General features: G+C 36.0%; 1 protein-coding gene across 1 annotated transcript in view; it reads right to left on the reverse strand.

The window, feature by feature from the left end:
• Positions 1–4,078: 4,078 nt before the first annotated feature.
• LOC107673493 (P protein) overlaps positions 4,079–19,597 on the reverse strand; it is an 87,532-nt gene continuing 72,013 nt past the window's right edge. Inside the window, exon 25 of the mRNA XM_016467090.1 lies at positions 4,079–4,440. Within this exon, the coding sequence (XP_016322576.1) occupies positions 4,353–4,440 (88 nt within the window). The 3' untranslated portion in view covers positions 4,079–4,352. The remainder of the gene's footprint in view (positions 4,441–19,597) is intronic.

Below are 19,597 nucleotides of genomic sequence, written 5' to 3' on the forward strand. Positions count from 1 at the left end.
AGCTGGCAGTGGTAAAACATCTACTACATGTTCCCTCAATCACCCAATAATCCTGGTAACAATCTTGAACCTCCAAAGGCTCCGTTGTAGCTTACTTTTGTGTAATCTGGCAGCTGAAAAAAAGTAGAGCTTTTACAGGGCAGACTTGATCACTAAGTAGAACTGAACTGGTTGAAAGGAAGTACATTCTCTAAATTATATTTTGATAACATTGCTCTGTCAGTTTGAAAACATTTCCCAAATATTAAATTAGAAAAGGACATGCTAATTGTTCTTTATTATTAGCGCTTTGTAACTTTTTATAAAAAATACGGGGAGAAACCTTTTACTTTTAAAAAGGCATTGAAATAGTTGAACAGCAGCTGTACAGCTAAAAGGGTAGTTCTGGTTGTTTCAGAAAAATCTCTTTCCATCAAATTCTGCAATACACCATTTAATACGCATTTCTAATCAGAGCCTGTAGACCCGGGGACATTTCAGAAACGTAATGCCTCATGTTAAAAGCTGTTCTCTGCAACCATTACCCTATAAATCTGTGCATTGCCTTGTTTGATAGAACGTGAAGGGAACAATAAGCTGGAGACTAATGGAACCAGCTGACAGAGATTCAAAACTCAAACGATCAAGAAATTAAATGCAAAAATTGCAGCATTGTTGTGTAAAAGGAAAGGTTTCACATTTCAAAAACATTATTTATAGGTTTGATGGAAAATGTTTTGAATGGACAGTTCCTAATCTCTATTTTAAGTCTTATTTTGCTTCATATGTGTCACAGTGATACTACAAGGAAATAACTCAGCATGCTAATGCTCTACAAGACTGAAACATGCAGTGGATTCTGCAAATGCTCAGCAGATGTTGCCACGGCAGAAGTTTTATCATGCCATATGTGCAACTGTCTAGCCCAGTGTGCTTTATTCTGAGACTGACTCAGAGGGGAACTGACTTACCTTTTAACATCCTCACTTTGCAGCCAGTTCCCTCAGCTAAACACACACACACACACACACACAACACAAGAACCACAGCCATATACATAAATATAAACAGCCAGTAGAGCTGCACTATACGCTCAAGACCACAGCTGTATCTTCCCAAGATTCAATTAATTTTTATTTGTAGATCCCTAAGCTGCCATCGTGGGTGGTATAGCACAATATAGGAATAAAATCAATTTGCATTATTACTCAAAATGGCATTTTATTTTTGGTAAACAATGTCCCAGATTTATCTGTCACCCATCCAGATTGCTCAAGATTATGCTTTTAGATGTTTGGTTAAAGGTTCATTGTTAAGTGTGACACTTAAAATTGCTGTTAGATGATGCTTACAATCTTCTCAGTTTCTTTTGCCTGTTTGTTTTCTTGTTTATGGAAGCCCATTTCTGTTTTTCATTATGTAAAAAAAATGGCTTTAAGTACATTTAGAATTATGACTTTTTAAGTTATAAAAAATATTAGACTTTTTATTTGCAATGAATGTTTTTTTTTTACTGTATGTTGCATAAATGCATTTGTCTTTGTGAACAAAATCCTATATAGGGTGATGACTTAAACAATTTTGCTAAAAATTGAAAGATCTCTGCTTTTCTTTGAATATCCAAGTTCTGTTTTTCTTTTTTAGATGGATCGAAAGTATTTGAAATATCAAATGGCCAAAAGACATTAAATCAGGCAAAAGCATGCTTTTTCAAAATTTGTAACATTTCACTGCTTCTTATGAATTAATCAAATGCAGTATAGCAATTCCCTGAAAAAAAAAAAACTGGCATTTTATTTTTTTTTTTTTTTTTTGAGGGATTTATGAAAACAAGGGAATAATCAAAGGCATTCTGGTTTCTGAATGACTGCTCCATTGCCCAGTGTAGCCTGTGACATTTCATGGCTGCTGGAGGTAATCAGTACCTCTTTGCCAAATTAATTTCCTCCACCTCAAGCATTCCAGCTACTCCATGTAGTTGTGTGGTGATATGCATGCTCAACTTCACTCACTGATAATGTGCATTCAAGATATGCAGCAGATATGTGATGAACAAACAAATGGGCAAATTACAATTATTGATCCATTTGTCATACTCTGCATATTCCACAATTCCAATTTTTACTGCACATGGGGCAAAAGTGAACCAACAGCAGCTGATGCTAATCAAAGCACTACAGAAGTTGTCGCATGATGTAAATGCCTTTTTCTCTTTTAAACCCAAAGTGATTATCAATCTGATAGATTGCTCCTTCCCGTGCGTGATCTTAGTACACGGAGGTGTTTTGTCTGATATGCTCTGATATTTGAACATGTACTGGTGCGCAAAATGTTCTACAAGTCATTGAAAGTTTGAAGGTAAAAACTTTTTCTTTTTTTTTTACTGTACAATGAATGTTAGTCCCAGTCACAGAACATGTACAGACAAGCAACCAACTGATCATCCTTTACAGGTCTTCATCAAGTGTTCATAATGGGCAAAAAAAAAACACTAGGGGCAATATGAGTAATAAAGAAATGGGTGACTATATTATTGATGTATAACTATCCTAAAATATATCCTCTACAGGTAGCCTACATTGCACTATATAGTATGATCAATTAAAAATCAAAAAGTGATTACATTAAAGTGAAGTTATAATTTTCAGCTTGTTATTTATCCACACATACATTAATACTTAAATACACAATTTCAGGAAGGTCCTGTCTTGCACGGTGACATTTAAACTGCTTAGTCAATAACTTGCTTTAAGTACTTACACAATTAATTCTAAAATAGCTGGTAGTTCTGTAGTGGATTGTGATAGCAATGTTTAATTAAAACAAAAAATGGTGGGAACTGATTAAAACACAAACTCTCTCCTTGCAATCAGATGCAAGAATTTCTTGTTGAAGCAAACAAACAGTGACTGAAAACAATGATCGAACCAAAATCTTGGCAACACCCACAACAGTAACACTTTCTATGTGTCCTATAAGCATGCACTGTATAATGCACTATAGAGGTCTTCATTTTTATAAAGGTATTCACATTCATACTGTAAACAACCGTAACCACAATTAATATTTACCTTTCACTATTCACCTTTATAGAGCATTAAACACACACTGTTATTTGTGATCAATGTTTAAGTCAAGTCAAGTCACCTTTATTTATATAGCGCTTTTAACAATACAGATTGTGTCAAAGCAACTGAACAGCATTAATTAGGAAAATAGTGTGTCAATAATGCAAAATGACAATAGTAAACAAATTTTTCAGTTAAAGACAGTTCATCATTGAATTCAGTGATGTCAACATCCAGCTCAGTTTAAATAGTATCTTTGCAATCAAGTCAACGGTATCGCTGGAAATGAAGTGTCCCCAACTAAGCAAGCCAGAGGCGACAGCGGCAAGGAACCAAAACTCCATCGGTGACAGAATGGAGAAAAAACCTTGGGAGAAACCAGGCTCAGTCGGGGGGCCAGTTCTCCTCTGACCAGACGAACCAGCAGTACGGAAAAATCAATTTAAGACGTAATAAAACAGACGATGAACACTATTAACAGCAATTATTATATGATGCAATCAAACTTATAGCAAAATGTGGTAGTTCTGTAAGCATTAAGCAAGCATTATAATGTATAACATGTGGTTACAATTATTTACACCATAAATTTGATTATAAGGTGCATCAAAAGGTATTATGAATACAGTCGGCATAAATAGAAAGTGTTACCCAACTACTGTACATGTTGTGCAAATTAAACTCTCTTTAAAAACTTTGCATTTAAATTTTATATGCAGACATTACATTTTCAACATGAAATCAATGGATAACTACATGCATATCATTATTTTAGATTTTCTGAATATGGTAAATGATGTAAATTGTATAATTTTAACATTTCTAAACCATTCAAAACAATTGTGGGCCACAGAGGATCCCTTTTGGAAGATGTCTCGAAAAGGGAATTTCAAACTGGAATTTCAAAAAATTCAAACTTCATCAATAAATAAAATAAGCAGATCTGCATTTTTTATTAAAAAACAAAACAAAACAATCTTCTGCTTTTCTTCATTTTATATAAACAGGTTTTCCAAAAAAAAACTCTCTCTTGTACCATTATCACAAAGCAGCAGTAGCACCATAGCAGTGTGATACACCTGTAGGAATACAGCAGATGATCAGATGTTCCCATGGTTTATCTTCTCTATACCTCTCCTGCATGTAAAGCTAAGTCCCTCAGGATGAACCAGGTCTACAAAGTTTAAGTCTTCATGGATCCTTCGAAGAAGAACATATGTGTCATTCAAAACACAAACACACACACTCAAACGTAAACTGCAGACACACCCAAAGTCTTTTTGCTTCCCCATATAGAGGGAACGTTTATGTGTTCCAGCCAAGTCCGATGTGAGTTGCGAGCAGGTAGCACATGCCTATTGTGCAGGTCATCAGCATCATAGGGAAGCCCAACCTGTGAAATAGAGCACAGCGAGAATTCATGTTAAGAGTCCCTACATGAAAGTTCCTATGAAGATGAAAATTGAACATTAACAGAAAGTCTGTAAATCCCACTCTGAGAATTCAATGTAAAGCTTTTGGGAAAAGAATCTGAAACACAGTCTGATGCTTGGTGCTTTTTCTTAATGAAAGACTGTATTCTTGTGTTCCCCTAAAAGTTCATTCCTCAGCATCCCTCTCCGTTTCATTCCTCCTTTGTTACTCATATGACGATTTCTAAGCAGTTTTGCATTATTCTCCCTTCTGCGGAGCATTTGTTTATGTCTGTTTGTGTGTGTGTGTGTGGGATTCGATTCTGATCAGCAGGGGTCTCGATGCTCTCCTGCTGAGGAGTGTGGCAGGCACGTTACCCGCTTCATCGAAGTGGTATTAAAGTGTGAGTCTTTAAACATTACGGCAGAGTCAAACACAGGGGACAACAGCAGTAAAGTATGATCTCCAGGCATTAACGGTGAAGTCGAAGGCTGGAGACGCAATAGGACTGATGATACTTGTCCCCCCATTTAATGTAAGCTGCTTTCCTCAAAGCCGTCAACTCTCAGAGACATGTGGACCTTGTTGTGTTGTGTTGTCCTTGTTGTGTTCGCTTGTAAAAGCATCCATCTGGAGAGTGGAATTACCATTGTAATTACAACTGGACACCGGCCTAATCTCCACACTCGATCGGCATGCATCAGTGCCCTTCTGACCCTCAGTTCAACATGCTGCGTCTCATCTATCCATGAGGATTATACTACATGCCATCCAACCTCACATATTATCAGTAGAAGAACTGCACATGGACACACTGTTGAGTAAATCAGTACAAAAGAAATCAACAGATTATAAAGAGAAGTGGACAGATTATCAAGGGAACAAGGACAATAGCACCCAGCAAATACACAGAGAACTATATAATCTGTTTTCAAAACAATGTCTGTGCCCAACCCTCCTTTTATCAAATAATCAAGACCAATATAAATTAGATTCTGTCACTATTAACTCACCCCGATGCCATTTCAAAACTGTGCTATTATTTTTCTGTGAAACACAAAAGGAGAATTTTAAAACATCTATATGTAACTCGTTTCATATAACAAAGTTCCAGGTGTTCATGGCTGGAAGACACCAAAAATGACTGGGGAAAAAAAATAGTGTAGTCCATACCACATCCATGCCGTCTTTTTAAGCCATATGAGTAGGGAAAAGGCAAAAATCTATGTTCCCTTTAGAGCTGTTAATTTGAATGTTGCTGTGACTGGATTACTGAGACAGGCTGAACCAAATCAGGAAGTGAATCAATCTTTTGAACCAGTTCTTTTTAATGAATCAGTTGATTGAGTTGACAAATCAAACTCAACATTTTGTTCACGAATCAGAAGGATTTGTTCATGAATCGAAATGATTTGTTCATGAGCTGAAATTGCCTCATTGATTCAATTATCTGGTTTCAGCAGTTCTCCATTTAACAGCTCACCGGAGGGGAAGATTAAGATTATCAGCGAATAATGAATGAAATTAATTAAAAATATTGTACACAAGTCATGTGGACTACATTTGCAGTACTGTACATTTAACAGATTTCTAAGATTAAAGACCCATGAGGATTCTATATAATTGTCATTATATTATTTTTTAGATCTTAGTCGGGTTAGATGCCATTTTGAACTTAATGCAGATGAAAACGAGGCTGTGAGTGATAGACGTACAGTCTTTACAATAGCTTATGCTGTATATAAACGTCCTAAATCATGTAATTTTCACAACTCACAACTTTCAAAATTGTTTCATGGAGATTTGTCTACTGGAAGTTTTGTCATCTAAACAATCAGTAACCCATGTTGTTTTAGTACAATCCATTAATTGCACTGCACTTCTATTTGTTTTCATTCTTGTAAAAAATAAAATATGGCGCTACCCTGACTAAAGTCTAAATAATGGCATATGAGTGGAGTTTATGAAAACTTGTTTCGAATTTAAACACTGTACCTTTACATTATAAATCTGTTTTGTTTTTCCCCACAGCCTGCTGATCTGAGTCCCCTCTTTCTTTTTACAGAACAGTAAAAATCCACATGCAATTTTAATAATTTCTGTTCTGTTTACTTCTCTGATAGTTGAAGACTCAGATCTTGTTTCTGAATAAAACGTCCCGTAGAAAGGGATTCTGGAATGAATAAATGAGTGAAAGAGCTGCTGAGAGGACAAAGCACTTGTGAGGATGAAAGCTCTGGACATCCATTTAGGCCGAGTGCATACCTTCAGCAGCCCAGTGGATACTGACTGAGTGCATGGGTAAATACAGAGCATTTGGGGCATAGAGAAATCACCAAGCTCAGAAGAGCAAGTGGCCACTGATTGAGAGGATGATGGAAAGCAAATGGATGATAAAAAAGAGCGAAAAAAAACATGTAAACGAGCAAGAGAGGGAGAAACAAGGTTTTCTGATAATGTTGCAAATCACAGTCTTAAACCAAACAACTCTTGTCAAAAAAATGCTTAAGTGAATAGTTCAGCCAGTTTACTCAAGTCTTCCAAGATGCAGACGAGTTTGTTTCTTCATCAGAACAGATTTGGAGAAATGTAGCATTACATCATTTGCTCACCAATGGATCCTCTGCAGTGAATGGGTGCCGTCAGAATGAGAGTCCAAACAGCTGATAAAAAAATTACAAAAATCCACACAAGTAATCCACATGACTCCAGTCCATTAACGTTTTGTGAATCAAAAAGCTGTTTATAATAAACAAATTCATTAATAAAAAGTCCTCTATCCATATTATTGCTTTCTCCAGGGAAAATGTTGTATCTTCATCTGAATCAGAAGAGAAATATGCACAGATAAAATACCATTTACAAGCAATAACAGTCTAAAACAGTTTTAAAAAGTGGATTATTATGATGTTTTTTAGCTGTTTGGACTCTCATTCTGATGGCTCCCATTTATTGCCATGCCAAGCATTCACTAGTGAACAAGTGATGCAATGCTTAATTTCTCCAAATCTATTTCAATGAACAAACAAACTTAACTGCATCTTGGATGGCCTAACAGTGTGTAATGTCCATTTTTGTGTGAACTATACCTTTAAGCTTAACAGTAGATCATGCTGCTAGCAATTCGGGATCAATTCTCATGTAGTCCTTAATTGCAGTGCAAGTTGTATTGAAAATGTCTGCCAAATGCATAAATGTAAAATGTACAGCAAAAATGAACTACAGCCAGAACTGTAGCCAATTAGTTTGTCCCTTCAATACACAAAAATGTGTAAATCTAGGATTTGAAATGAGGAATCAGTGAAAGGGTCAATAAACAAAGGGGCTGCCAAAGCACACAAATCAAGACAAAATGAGACATGAGGGTAATACACTTCCATGTGGAACAGTGTCCTCCAGCACTTCCTGTCTTCTACTTCATCTCTTTCTAACATTCTCTAAAATTAGATTATTGGAAAGCACATATTAAGGCCTATTATGTAAGTATGGCAAAGATCACAGCTGGTCCAGGGAACAAACCAGGTGTTCAGTATCCAGAAGGCATGCAGGTGGGGAGGCTAAATGCTGGATTGCAGAAGGAACAGGTGTGTATTATCTGTATACGGCATTTGTGTGACATACATCAAAGCAGGTACACGTGCTACGGGTATGAGGGCAGGTCAGGTGGCTAATGCACAATTTGAGTGATGTGAATGAAGCAGCCAGATGCCCGATTCATAAGTAGTGAAGTGGACAAATCGATGTGCACCAAAACACAGGGTTGCCAGGGTGTGAGCTGTACAACCTGAAAACCGGCTCCACATGTGGTTTGTTAAACTGGCTGAATAAATAGCACATTAAATGGCACTAAGTACTGCATAAACCATTCTAAAATGAAAGTCATGCTTTTTTTCTCTAACGGCCTAATGAAAGGAAGAGTAATGTGACTAAAATTCTTACAAAGGTGATACAAGTCCATTATAACTGTTTGGAGGACAAAGATGACTCCAACATGCATACTGAGGCAGTCTTTCAAGCTATTCATTGCATCACATTCACATTTATAGTTTTATCTAAAGTGACACAATGATCTTTTTTTATACTACAAGGACAATCAGAGTCAGTAACCTGAGTTTAAATACCTTGCTCAAGGGCACAAGGATGGCAACTCATTAATTGTGCCATCTTGGGTTTAATTTTACAATGTTTCAATTACAAGCTCATATATTTTACCACTTCTACCATCACAACACCTTTATACATGATAAAAATAGTTGATCACACTTTATTTTAAGGTCAAATTCTCGCTATTAACAAACCATTAACTATGACTTTTGCCTCAATAAATGCTTATTACTTGCTGCTTATTAATAGTTATTAAGGTAGTTGTTAAATGTAAGTATTGAGTAGGATTAGGGATGTAGAATATGGGCTTTATAAGCACTAATAAAAGGCCAGTTTTGAGTTAAAACCCTTGCAGTGCAAAACACAATGTGAGATGCAATAGGCAAATGCTGTAAGGTCAGTCTGATCTCATAAGAATTTCTAGTAATATGTAACATGCACACATGCATTTTTGTATGCTTGGATATTTGCTGAAATATGTAACAGTAAGATACAATTGTCTAAGAGTTCCACAGCATGTTAATGGGGTTCAAAGTTAAAACCTTTGAATTATAAGCTCAGATCTTTACCACTAAATCATAACACGCATATGCATGACCTTGGGGAAAAATCTGTTTTGAGTTGAGGGAAGAAATATGATCCTTTTATCCATGTTGTCCACCCTTCCTTGCTCAAGGCTATCGACTATGTGGCACATTTTGTATTAAAAACCCTCGACATCTCAAACATGTGATGAGATCAGAACAGCTATCTGCCACAATCTCACTCACTATCACTACAAGATTGCTGATGTACACAACATTTCCTTACGACTGTGAAAACCCATCTCATGTGGCTCAGAAAGCATCAGAATGCCAATTTTTTGTTATAACTGGAGAAAAAGACAGGAAAGCCATTAAAACTAGGGAAGGAAATGACTTTCTCAAAGTCACACAAAGATACGGTAGAGAGTGGAAATTAAGGTCAGTGTTGATTAAGCCTGATATTTCAAACATTATTATAAATGCCATCATTGTCATCATTCTGTACTTTTCAAAAGGGACACACCAGATGGTTTGTCATTTGGACGTCCACCATTATCTTGCATGCCAGTGTTAGGGGGCACATGATGGATTTTGAAGGCCAAAGTGGCTTGGCATGGTACTGGGAATAACAATGCGATCGAAGCTCTGGGTTTGTTTGTACAATAGGCCATGATTGCCCATGGTTACACACACACATGCTGCTTCTCTCCTCTGTACAAGCACAGAGATATAAGTATATTCATACCAACAGATGGGGGAAAGAGACCAACTAGGAATGGAAAATAGGGATATGCAAAACTACATGTCAAAATTGGCTAGTAGGTGGAATTTCTCCATTTATTTATATATCATATTAAATATTAAGAAAATGTGATGACAATTCTGATATTCAAGACAATAAGAAAAGGAAACATATCTGCATGAAAACATAGATCGTTTGGAGAGAACAAACATTACTAGTGTCTATGATACAACATGCACCTCTATTTCTATCATATTGAAGATTTGTACTATTAAAGTAATATGTATCCATTCTCAAATGCATTTCATTGAAACTAGACAATTCCTAAAATAATATCATACGATCCAAAAAGATTGAAATTATTACCCTTTTACTTCTGAATGAAGCTCTATCAGGTAAGGACTATGTTCCACAAAAAATATATCACATGAAGTCATTATGAGTGTTTTCTTGGCAATGAAATGGAGGTCCTGTAATCACAGTTCATTGTAGCTTTATACCTGGCATTGTGGTCTTTTTTATATACTATTTTTGCATTTGCACCAAAAACTGACCACAGTGATGTGAAATAGGAATGGCAATTATTTGAAAAGCTTTGCTGGTGTTGTGTATGCTATTTAGGCCCGCATTTTCCACCACTATACGAGTGGTAACTGAACAGAGACTCATTAGAAATGATAGGAGAAGAGAAAAATGTAATGGAGCTCTCTCAAATGTCATATTTAAAAATGTAAGAACTTATAGAAATCTGTGGAGGTAGACTAGCTGAGGGCTATAACTGAGCTGTCTACTCTAGAGAGTGTAAAACTGATGTGAAAAAGCAATGAGCAACTCCACTCACTACAAAAAAAAGAAACAGAACTATGTTTCACATTAGGCCTTAGATTAACATGGTCTCTCTAGGGATGTAAGTGAAATTATGTGAAAAACAAAAAACAGGTGGGGGGGTTTGGGGGGGATTGCAAAGTTCAAAACACAATAAGCTTTCTGTATCAGGATGAAGACATCACAGTGCTTTAACTAATTCAAACCCAGGATATGAAAAACACTAGTTCAGTAGCATGTTGATACTAAAATAACAAAAGAAATGTTCTTTTTACCTATTTTTTGTTGGGACCAAGTAGGCAGACAGAGAGGCAGCTGGTCTTGAGCAGTGAATCTTCAAATGCACTTCTTGATCAGAATGCCCATCTTGGTGGGATATTAATGTAAACAAGCAGGACAAAAAGTCGGATTTGTCAAAATATCTGATATCTGGCATGAGGCCTTGCATTGCAAATGCCACTGAATTATGCCATAATATTAATCAAATATTAATCAATACTGACAAGCTGGCTTTTAATTTATTTGTTCTTTACTACTGATTGTTTACTTGAATACTTTCTTGAACAATTTGAACCAATATTTAAAAAAATATTTGAAGACTATACGCCTATACTGTATTTTAATTTAGTTTGTGAATATATTAAATTGTATATATATATATATATATATATATATATGGAGTAGTCAATAGCATATCACTAAGTCCTTTAGTCTCAGGTTAAAATGATGAAGAAGCTGAGCAACAATTCAAATGTGATTAAATAATAATTCCATGTTCTTTCCTTTAAAACCATATTACAATTTCTATCTAAACTAATATAATGTATAAAGCATACAAATGGATGAGCATTCTTCTGAAAGCTTGCATCTCTTTCTCTTTCTCTCTCTCTCTCTCTCAAAGACTCAAACACTGATCTTCCCTTTCTGTAAACCTGTATACCCAGGTGTGCCACTTAAACTCTCTCCCTTAATTACAGAAGCCTGACAGCATCAATCACGCTCCCAATGTGACGCTACAGCAGAAGCTATAAATAACACCAATCACCAATAGAAGTGCAGCACCTTAATAGGCCAGTGACTGAAACATCAGAATCAGGATAAACTTTTAAAAGCCTTTTCTCTTTGTTCCTAAATGAATGTTAAAGAGGAAATCCATTAGCATAGTCCGATCCCTAAAAAGCATTCCTTCGTGGCCAAGACTCTCACAGCGCTTCAAACAAATGGGAGAGTGATATAATTTGACATGGAGAGGGAGTCTTATTGCAACTTGGTAATAGCATGAAACTTTGATCATAAAAGGTCTGAATGGCCAACAATCATGATTACGTCTAAAAGCTATTGTATAAAGGTTAAAAAAGTGGTTATAGTGTGAGTTACTCTGAAAAAGAATAATTTAAGTGGCTCAGTTCTCAACAATTACAGACCAATCGTACAATAATAATTTCTAAGCACAGCATTAGAAATGGGCCTTAAAACAGTTTGACTTTGATAATCTCTGTACTATCTTAGTGAAATGTAATCTTTCAATAAAATGAAAGCAGTCATATCGCCACAGTCAGAATAAGTGGCCTATTGCATTCTTTTAGTATGAAGTATGCAGAACATCTCTTGAGATATGATCATAGACAGTATCTTTTGACATATGATCATATGCAATGCACTACTTAGCTTTCATTGTCCAATTTACCACACAGGTTAAAAGAAAGAACGAAAGAAACAAACAAACAAAGAGAACTGACTACAAATCTATTATTGTGAATTGTGGTTTTATGACTTAAGTCAATGCAAAAGACAAAAGTGAAAAACTGAAGAAAAAAAAAGACAAATTGAGCTAACTCACATTCATGAACTATGATTTGCTACAGTATATGGTGGTCGGTCACAAGAGGAGTCACAGTCTCATTCTAGAGAGCATTTGAGAGGGGTAAAATCTGTGTAGCACACCATGAGCCATAAATATTTAAACCATTTTCCTGGAAGAGAAAGATTATACATTTTAAAGGTGTGTATCTGCTAAAAGTTATTTTTGTCAGTGTTTAGGCAAACACAAGCATATTTCTACATATTTTCTAAAAAAGTCTTAAGAAATTCTGCATGCATAAACCATGCTTTCATTTTGTATGTGTGCTTCCAATAAAATCAAAATCTCCCAAGTTGCAAAGAACACTTTTATGGATTGAAACTTTCAAACTTCTATTTTAACATTTTTGTGTTTTTCTTGCATATTTCCTGCTTTTTGTTATCTCTTCGCTTTTGTTTACCACTTGTTCTTTGGATTGATAGATTAAGCAAGACACAAACCCAATTCACACAAAAGCAAATTCACACTTCCAGACAAAAATATATAAAAACACATTTATAAATACATACTTGGTTGCAATCGTCTTTGTTTAACTTCTGTGAGCACTACATCTCTTCATTCAATCTGTTTAGAGTAGAAGTCACGTCCATGTTTGAATGTGTCTGCTCTCTCTCTGTTATAAGCCCTTTCTTTCCATGTCTCAACCTGCCCTGCACTAGAGCTGGAAAGTTGTCCTTACATAACAAGCTATACAACAATGAAATAAACTGTTGTATTGTTGTAAAATACACTCAATATTGTTTTAAAGCCAGAAGGTGGCTGACTGAGGCAGTGAAAGTGATCTGCTCTATTATTTTCTCTTTAGGTGTTCAGTTGTGTACAGCTATTACATCTTAAGGAGAGGATGTCTGTGGTGGTCTATGCAGAATGGGACTCATTGTTCTTGATTTACCATACAGGGTAAGTAATTGATTTAGTGCCAAATGCAGATTACACATCTGCAGTCTCCAAGCACAGGTTTGGTATTGTCTGTGCTACAGGGGTATCGAGACACAGCTGTAAATGGGAATGCTAATTACATCAAATGACGTGGGAGATCCGCAGAAGAGGAAAGCAGGGCTTTGTCTATTAGAAACAACAGAATGAGGCCTTTTCCACGTAAATCAGCCAGTATTGTCTCTGTTGTTTTTAGTTACATTGACTGTTTATCTGCCCTGAAGCATGTCGATAATATTCATGGATTCTTTGCTGGAAGTGTTTTGCAATACACTTAATTTAATTAATTCAGCATTAATGAAAATGCTGATGCATTTGTATGCAAATGCATACATCTATATTTATACGTACCTTAATGTAAACCACACACACACATTCAGATGCAAATATCTTATATAAAATACTCGCATTACTGGTGCTCAGTTTTCCTTTCATCAAAAGTACCATTTCAGTACTGTGTTTAAATTAAACACTGCATAACTGGCAGTGTTGGGGAGTAACTAGTAACATGTAACGGTGTTACAGTACATAATTTAATTACAAACTGTAACTGCAATCTGTTACATTTACTGAGAAAAAATGTGTAATTACATTACAGTTACTTCTGAAAATGTTAACTATTACAAAAGGGATTACATCTGAATATTTTCTGTAAAACAGCTATGTGGTGCTTGGGGTAAATTTTAAATAGGGTAACTTGTAATCTGTAACCTATTACATTTCCAAAGTAACCTTCCCAACACTGATAATAGGTCCTAAGAGGAGAATAGAATTAAGGGGAAAATAATAATAATAATCCTAGCTGAAGTGTAGAATTTTATAGTAGTAGAACTACCAAACTTATACTAATTATATTATATCATATCATATCATATCATAATCATATCATATCATATATCATATTATATTATATTGACTCAGGCTATCAAAGTGTTGCAGTGTGAAATGGAATAATATTACGGTTTTTACAAAATAACTAGTTACTAGTGCTCTAATCATTTTGGCTATCTTAGATTGATCTTTACACCAGAGCAGCTACTTACAGTTCTTAGCAATGTCTAGCAATTCTTACTTTTCAGTGGTGTCAAGTAAAAAGAACTGCATTAAAATCATCAGAGAGTCTTTAACTAATCACACTCATATATCCCTCGTATTATCAAAAAGCCAAACAAATGTACAAAATATACAATATGCAATCAAACTGTTATAGTTCATTTGTCTATTTAGGTTCTTCCCTATAGAGCTGCTCAGGTCACACTTACAGTATATGTAAAGATGTCAAGAGTCAAAAATATAGCCTGCCAATAATGTGAGGTAACTGAATATACCATGGATTTACAAGCTCTGCATCATTAAAATTTTACAGCTGGTCAGGCTACGTCTCCGTATGTCACTTCATTAATTCTGCAGTTCACTCAGAGGGCTTGGCTGGAGACGAAAAATGCCAGCAGAAGATGGATGTTGGATAGAGAAAAAAAAATTGCTGAAAAAAAAGTGCTCAATATAGGCAACTTGCCCTGGTGTGGTAAACATGCTCCATTTAAGAGCAGGTCCCCAAAGCCTTGGTCATTCAGACCAACCTCCTTATGCCGAATACGGTCAGCGATGGTTTTCTAAGAAAAAGTATATATGGAGGTCAGAGGAGCAAGGCTGCAAAGCCAAGCGAGTCGTCACAAGCCAATATCGCCACTAATGGGATAGGCTAGGGTGAGTGGAAAAGGGCAGGAGATTGACAGGAAAAGAGAGTGATGCACGGTTTAATAAAATCTGGACTCATCTGAACACCAATGGAAGACTTCCTGTCACTTACAATTGGACAGATCAGACCAAGACTTTTGGAGCAAGCAGAAAGTTTAGATTAAATTCATTGTCAGAGAACAACACAGAATGCGGTGAGGATACTTTTCAAATTGTCACTGAAAAGTACAGTAATGACATGCGATCATTGTAAATACTCTAGATATTTTTATCAGCCAGTGAGATGTCTGAACTATGTATTAGTGTTTTTAAAAACTGAACTATAAAAATATACCAATCTGCATGTATGCAGCAGACCAAAAAAGTGCAAGACAAATATAATGCATCCTTTAAGGTAACTTAAAAATATTCAATAAATATGCATGCTAATTTTCTTTTGCCTAATATTTAACAGTGACAGCCTTGCTGAAAACTGTACTTTTAAACTACACTGGCTAAAAATTAAAGCTAAAACAAAAATTGGTAACACTTTAGTGTAGGGACCAATTCTAACTATTAATTAGCTGCTTATTAGCATGCCTATTGATAACTTCTTAGCTGTTTATTAGTACATATAAAGCATGTATTCTGCATGTCCATATTCTACAACCTAATCCTACCCAATTCCTAAAGTTAACAACTACCTTACTAACTATTAATAAGCAGCAAATTAGTAGTTTTTTGAGGCAAAAGTCATAGTTAATGATGTGGTAATAGCGAGAACTGGGTTAGGGTTAGAAATAAAGTGTGACCCAAAAATTAAACTATTTGACCTCACTAAACAACTATTCATTTAGATGGAAGACTAGTAGTAGAGTATCCTGACCTGTCATTAATCAAGATAAACTAACATAAATGGACTCTGGCTAAACTAAATAGTAAGAATTACTGGTAACACTTTAGTTTAGGGACCCACCTATTCTCACTATTAACTAGTTGCTTATTTGCATGCATATTACTAGCATATTGGACTAGCACTATTAAAGCACATATTAATTCTTTATTCTGCATGACCATATTTTAGATCCCTTAATCCTAGTCATACCTAAGCTTAACAACTACCTTGTCAAGATATTAAGAGTTTATTGAGGCAAAAATCACACTTAATAGTTTGTTTATACTGAGAATTGGTCCCCAAACTAAAGTGTGACCGAATTACTAGTTTAGCTGTGCACACCAGTAGTTGCTTGTTGAGTTGGCGAAAAATGTAGCACGATCACATGCAATCTCTGCATCATCTGACCACAGCAGTACTACAAAAAAAGTAGGGCTTAGACTGTGAATAAAATAAATGAGTCCACTGCTCAGGTGATCTTGTTATTTTACAAACCAGAAGAGGAACTGTGTTGTACAATGTTGGCTGCTTTGTGAAGCCCTCATGGTGAAGCTCAGTGGTGCTCCATCACTAGTTTCTAACCAGAGCCAGAGACAGTCTCAGTCGTCCCTTCATCCCCATAGCAACCGACCAATCAGCCAATTACAGGCTGAGCTGAGGACTTACCCATTCATCACAAAGTTCTAACCATCACAGGGCATACAAATGAGGCCCCAAAATACAAAAAGCAAATACGCAGAAGTTCAAGATTACATCGCAATTGATCTACTTCTGAGACTCTACCTGAAAAGGTATAGAAGTGGTTCAGATGACATGCAGAGGTTGCTAAGGATGACTTGAATTCTCTGTGACCGTGAGTATCAGGCAGGAGGGAGGTTAATGATGAATGAGCAATTACTCAAACATCTGCTGCCACCCTGTTTGTTTTCCTAGCACTGCCAAAAAAATAAGATCCCACAGGCGACTGCCTCCTCCCTCACCCACCCTACTGCCACCAGCCCACTCCCATTTGGCTCAGCCCGGAGTCTCCCAGCTGCTCTACCTGCCTCTGGACAGTCCTATGGGCCCCAGAACGAGGAAGGAGGGAATCCAAGAATACGTCTCATGAGTGCACACAGCGAGCAGGTCTTTGGCTTAGCAAAGGTACTTCATTACTGAAACAGAATCGGAAGCAAGTGGCAGCCGTTCAACTAAAAGTGAAGAGTGAGGCAGAATCTGTGGTTCTTGCTAACGCTAGGACGGATTGGATTCACTCCTAAGATTAGCCTGCATTGATCTGCCTTATCTCCCTGTCTGATGTGCCATTTAGACTGAGCTCCCGTTCCTTCCCTGTGTTGAGCCGAGGGCCTTGGGTTCGGTCTAATGCCATTGATTTCTCCTGTTTCAGGGTCTAAAAGTGCCATGGCCACTTAGACAGACAAGCAAAGGAACTACAAAATGGTAAGTGATTGCTTGTCAATAAAGATGGATTGTTAGGTCATGGAAAAAATATCAAAACGTTAATTATATTTATAAATAAAACTGTATATATTATATACACTATTATACAGTATTATATAAATATAATTGACATTTTTATTTTATTTAATTATATTATTATTTATATTTTATATTATTTTTATATTATTGTTATTATTTATATTTATATTATTTTTTTAATACTTTATAATAAAGTTGCATTTATTAGTTCATACATTAGATATCATTTAGGTATCATGAACTAGCAATACAATTATTTTATATAATATATTAATGCATGTTAATTCATGCTTGTTCATAATACAGTGACTAATGTTAATTCACAAAACTTGTAATTTTAAGAAATGCTGTAAAAGTATTGATAAATGGAAGTTCATGATACCTAATTGATACCAATTTAACCTTACTGAACCAAGTGTTTCATATAATTCTGTTAATTAATTGGCATATTGTGTTTTTAATCTGAATAAAAACACAATATGCCAATTAATTAACAGAATTAATTGCAATTAATAGCATAGAAAAGCCCCCAAAATATATTTAAAATATATTACATGTAAATTACATTAATGGCAGATGAAAACATTAAATAAATAAAAATCAAAATTATATATATATAAATTGGAAATTGGAAATAAATGGAGAATGAGCTATTTTATATAGTATGGGGGTTGGGCAAATTTCAAAACAAGTAGTATTTAAATAAATCCAAAGACACAAATCCCTGAGGTAAAAGTGAAAGTGTGAAGTGCCTTCATGTCTGGCTCTGTGCTAGGCATGTCTGAACTTCCTTTTCGGATTCTATATACTGGGATTGAAAGACCCCACTGTCTCCCACCGGGATCATTTCACAGTCCAATCAAATGTGCATTCAACTTCCTCTTTTTCACCATTGACCACCAACACCCCACCGACTGGGAGAAAGCCAGATATCTGCATGCATCTGTATTTGCATGGAAAGCACTTCCATCGAGCAGGTGGTAACAAGCAGGGAGAACCGAATCAAAAGAGAGGGTGAATACCTCCACAAGCCTCTCACCAAGAAGTAATCAGTGAGCAGCTCCTTTTCCACATTCAGATGTATTTGTTGATACGCTAGAGAGTGCTTGAAATCAAGCTGTCTTAAGAGTCTCTCTAAAACTAGGTCTGTCACTTCTTAAAAAGAGAGAGACACTTAGGGATATTTTTGGAACATGATGAACATGATCCGTTTACATTGATTTTACATGGAGCGTGCAAGACAAATGAATTTACAACAAAACATCTGATATAAATACAGAGGACATACATACAGGACATTATAAAACATAACGTTTACATATATTAAGCAAGCTCGAGTTGAGTGGCATTTTGATTGTAACTGCTGGTGATGCTGTTCTCTTTTTGATTGCAATATTTCTCCAGCTTTAAATGGTGTATTTTATAATGTGAAGAGAAGGGAGAACATGACCGGAAGCAGCAGATTGCAGGGGCTGCTGGTGAAAAGTATGCCCTGAAACAGAACCCATTTAAGCTACCACTGGCCAACAGATCTGGCTGGATGAAAATCTATAAACATCTGGACATAAAGCTATAGGGGACCAGGGCACTCTTGGGTAATTTTGCTGTTAGCATTACTAGCTTTGACGAAGAGGAAAAAAAAGTTATTTCCCCTGAAAGAGCCTGGTGCTCAATGCAGCTTATTCTGGCTAAGAACTGCCCACTTAGGAAGAGACCACCTAACCAAAATATCAAGTGACCAATTGTGTATGTATATATATACAGTGGTGTGAAAAAGTGTTGGCCCCCTTCCTGATTTCTTATTTTTTTGCATGTTTGTCACACTTTAATGTTTCAGATCATCAAACAAATTTAAATATTAGTCACATTAAACACAAGTAAACACAACATGCCCATTACGTCTGGCGTAAAAGTAACACTGCATTTCAGAGAAAGAACATCATACCAACAGTAAAATATGGTGGTAGTGTGATGGTCTGGGGCTGTTTTGCTGCTTCCGGACCTGGAAGACTTGCTGTGATAAATGGAACCATGAATTCTGCTGTTTACCAAAAAATCCTGAAGGAGAATGTCCGGCCATCTGTTCGTGACCTC

The sequence above is a fragment of the Sinocyclocheilus anshuiensis genome, unplaced genomic scaffold, assembly GCF_001515605.1.
Source record: "Sinocyclocheilus anshuiensis isolate Anshui unplaced genomic scaffold, SAMN03320099.WGS_v1.1 scaffold44, whole genome shotgun sequence".
NCBI classification, from domain to species: Eukaryota; Metazoa; Chordata; class Actinopteri; order Cypriniformes; family Cyprinidae; genus Sinocyclocheilus; species Sinocyclocheilus anshuiensis.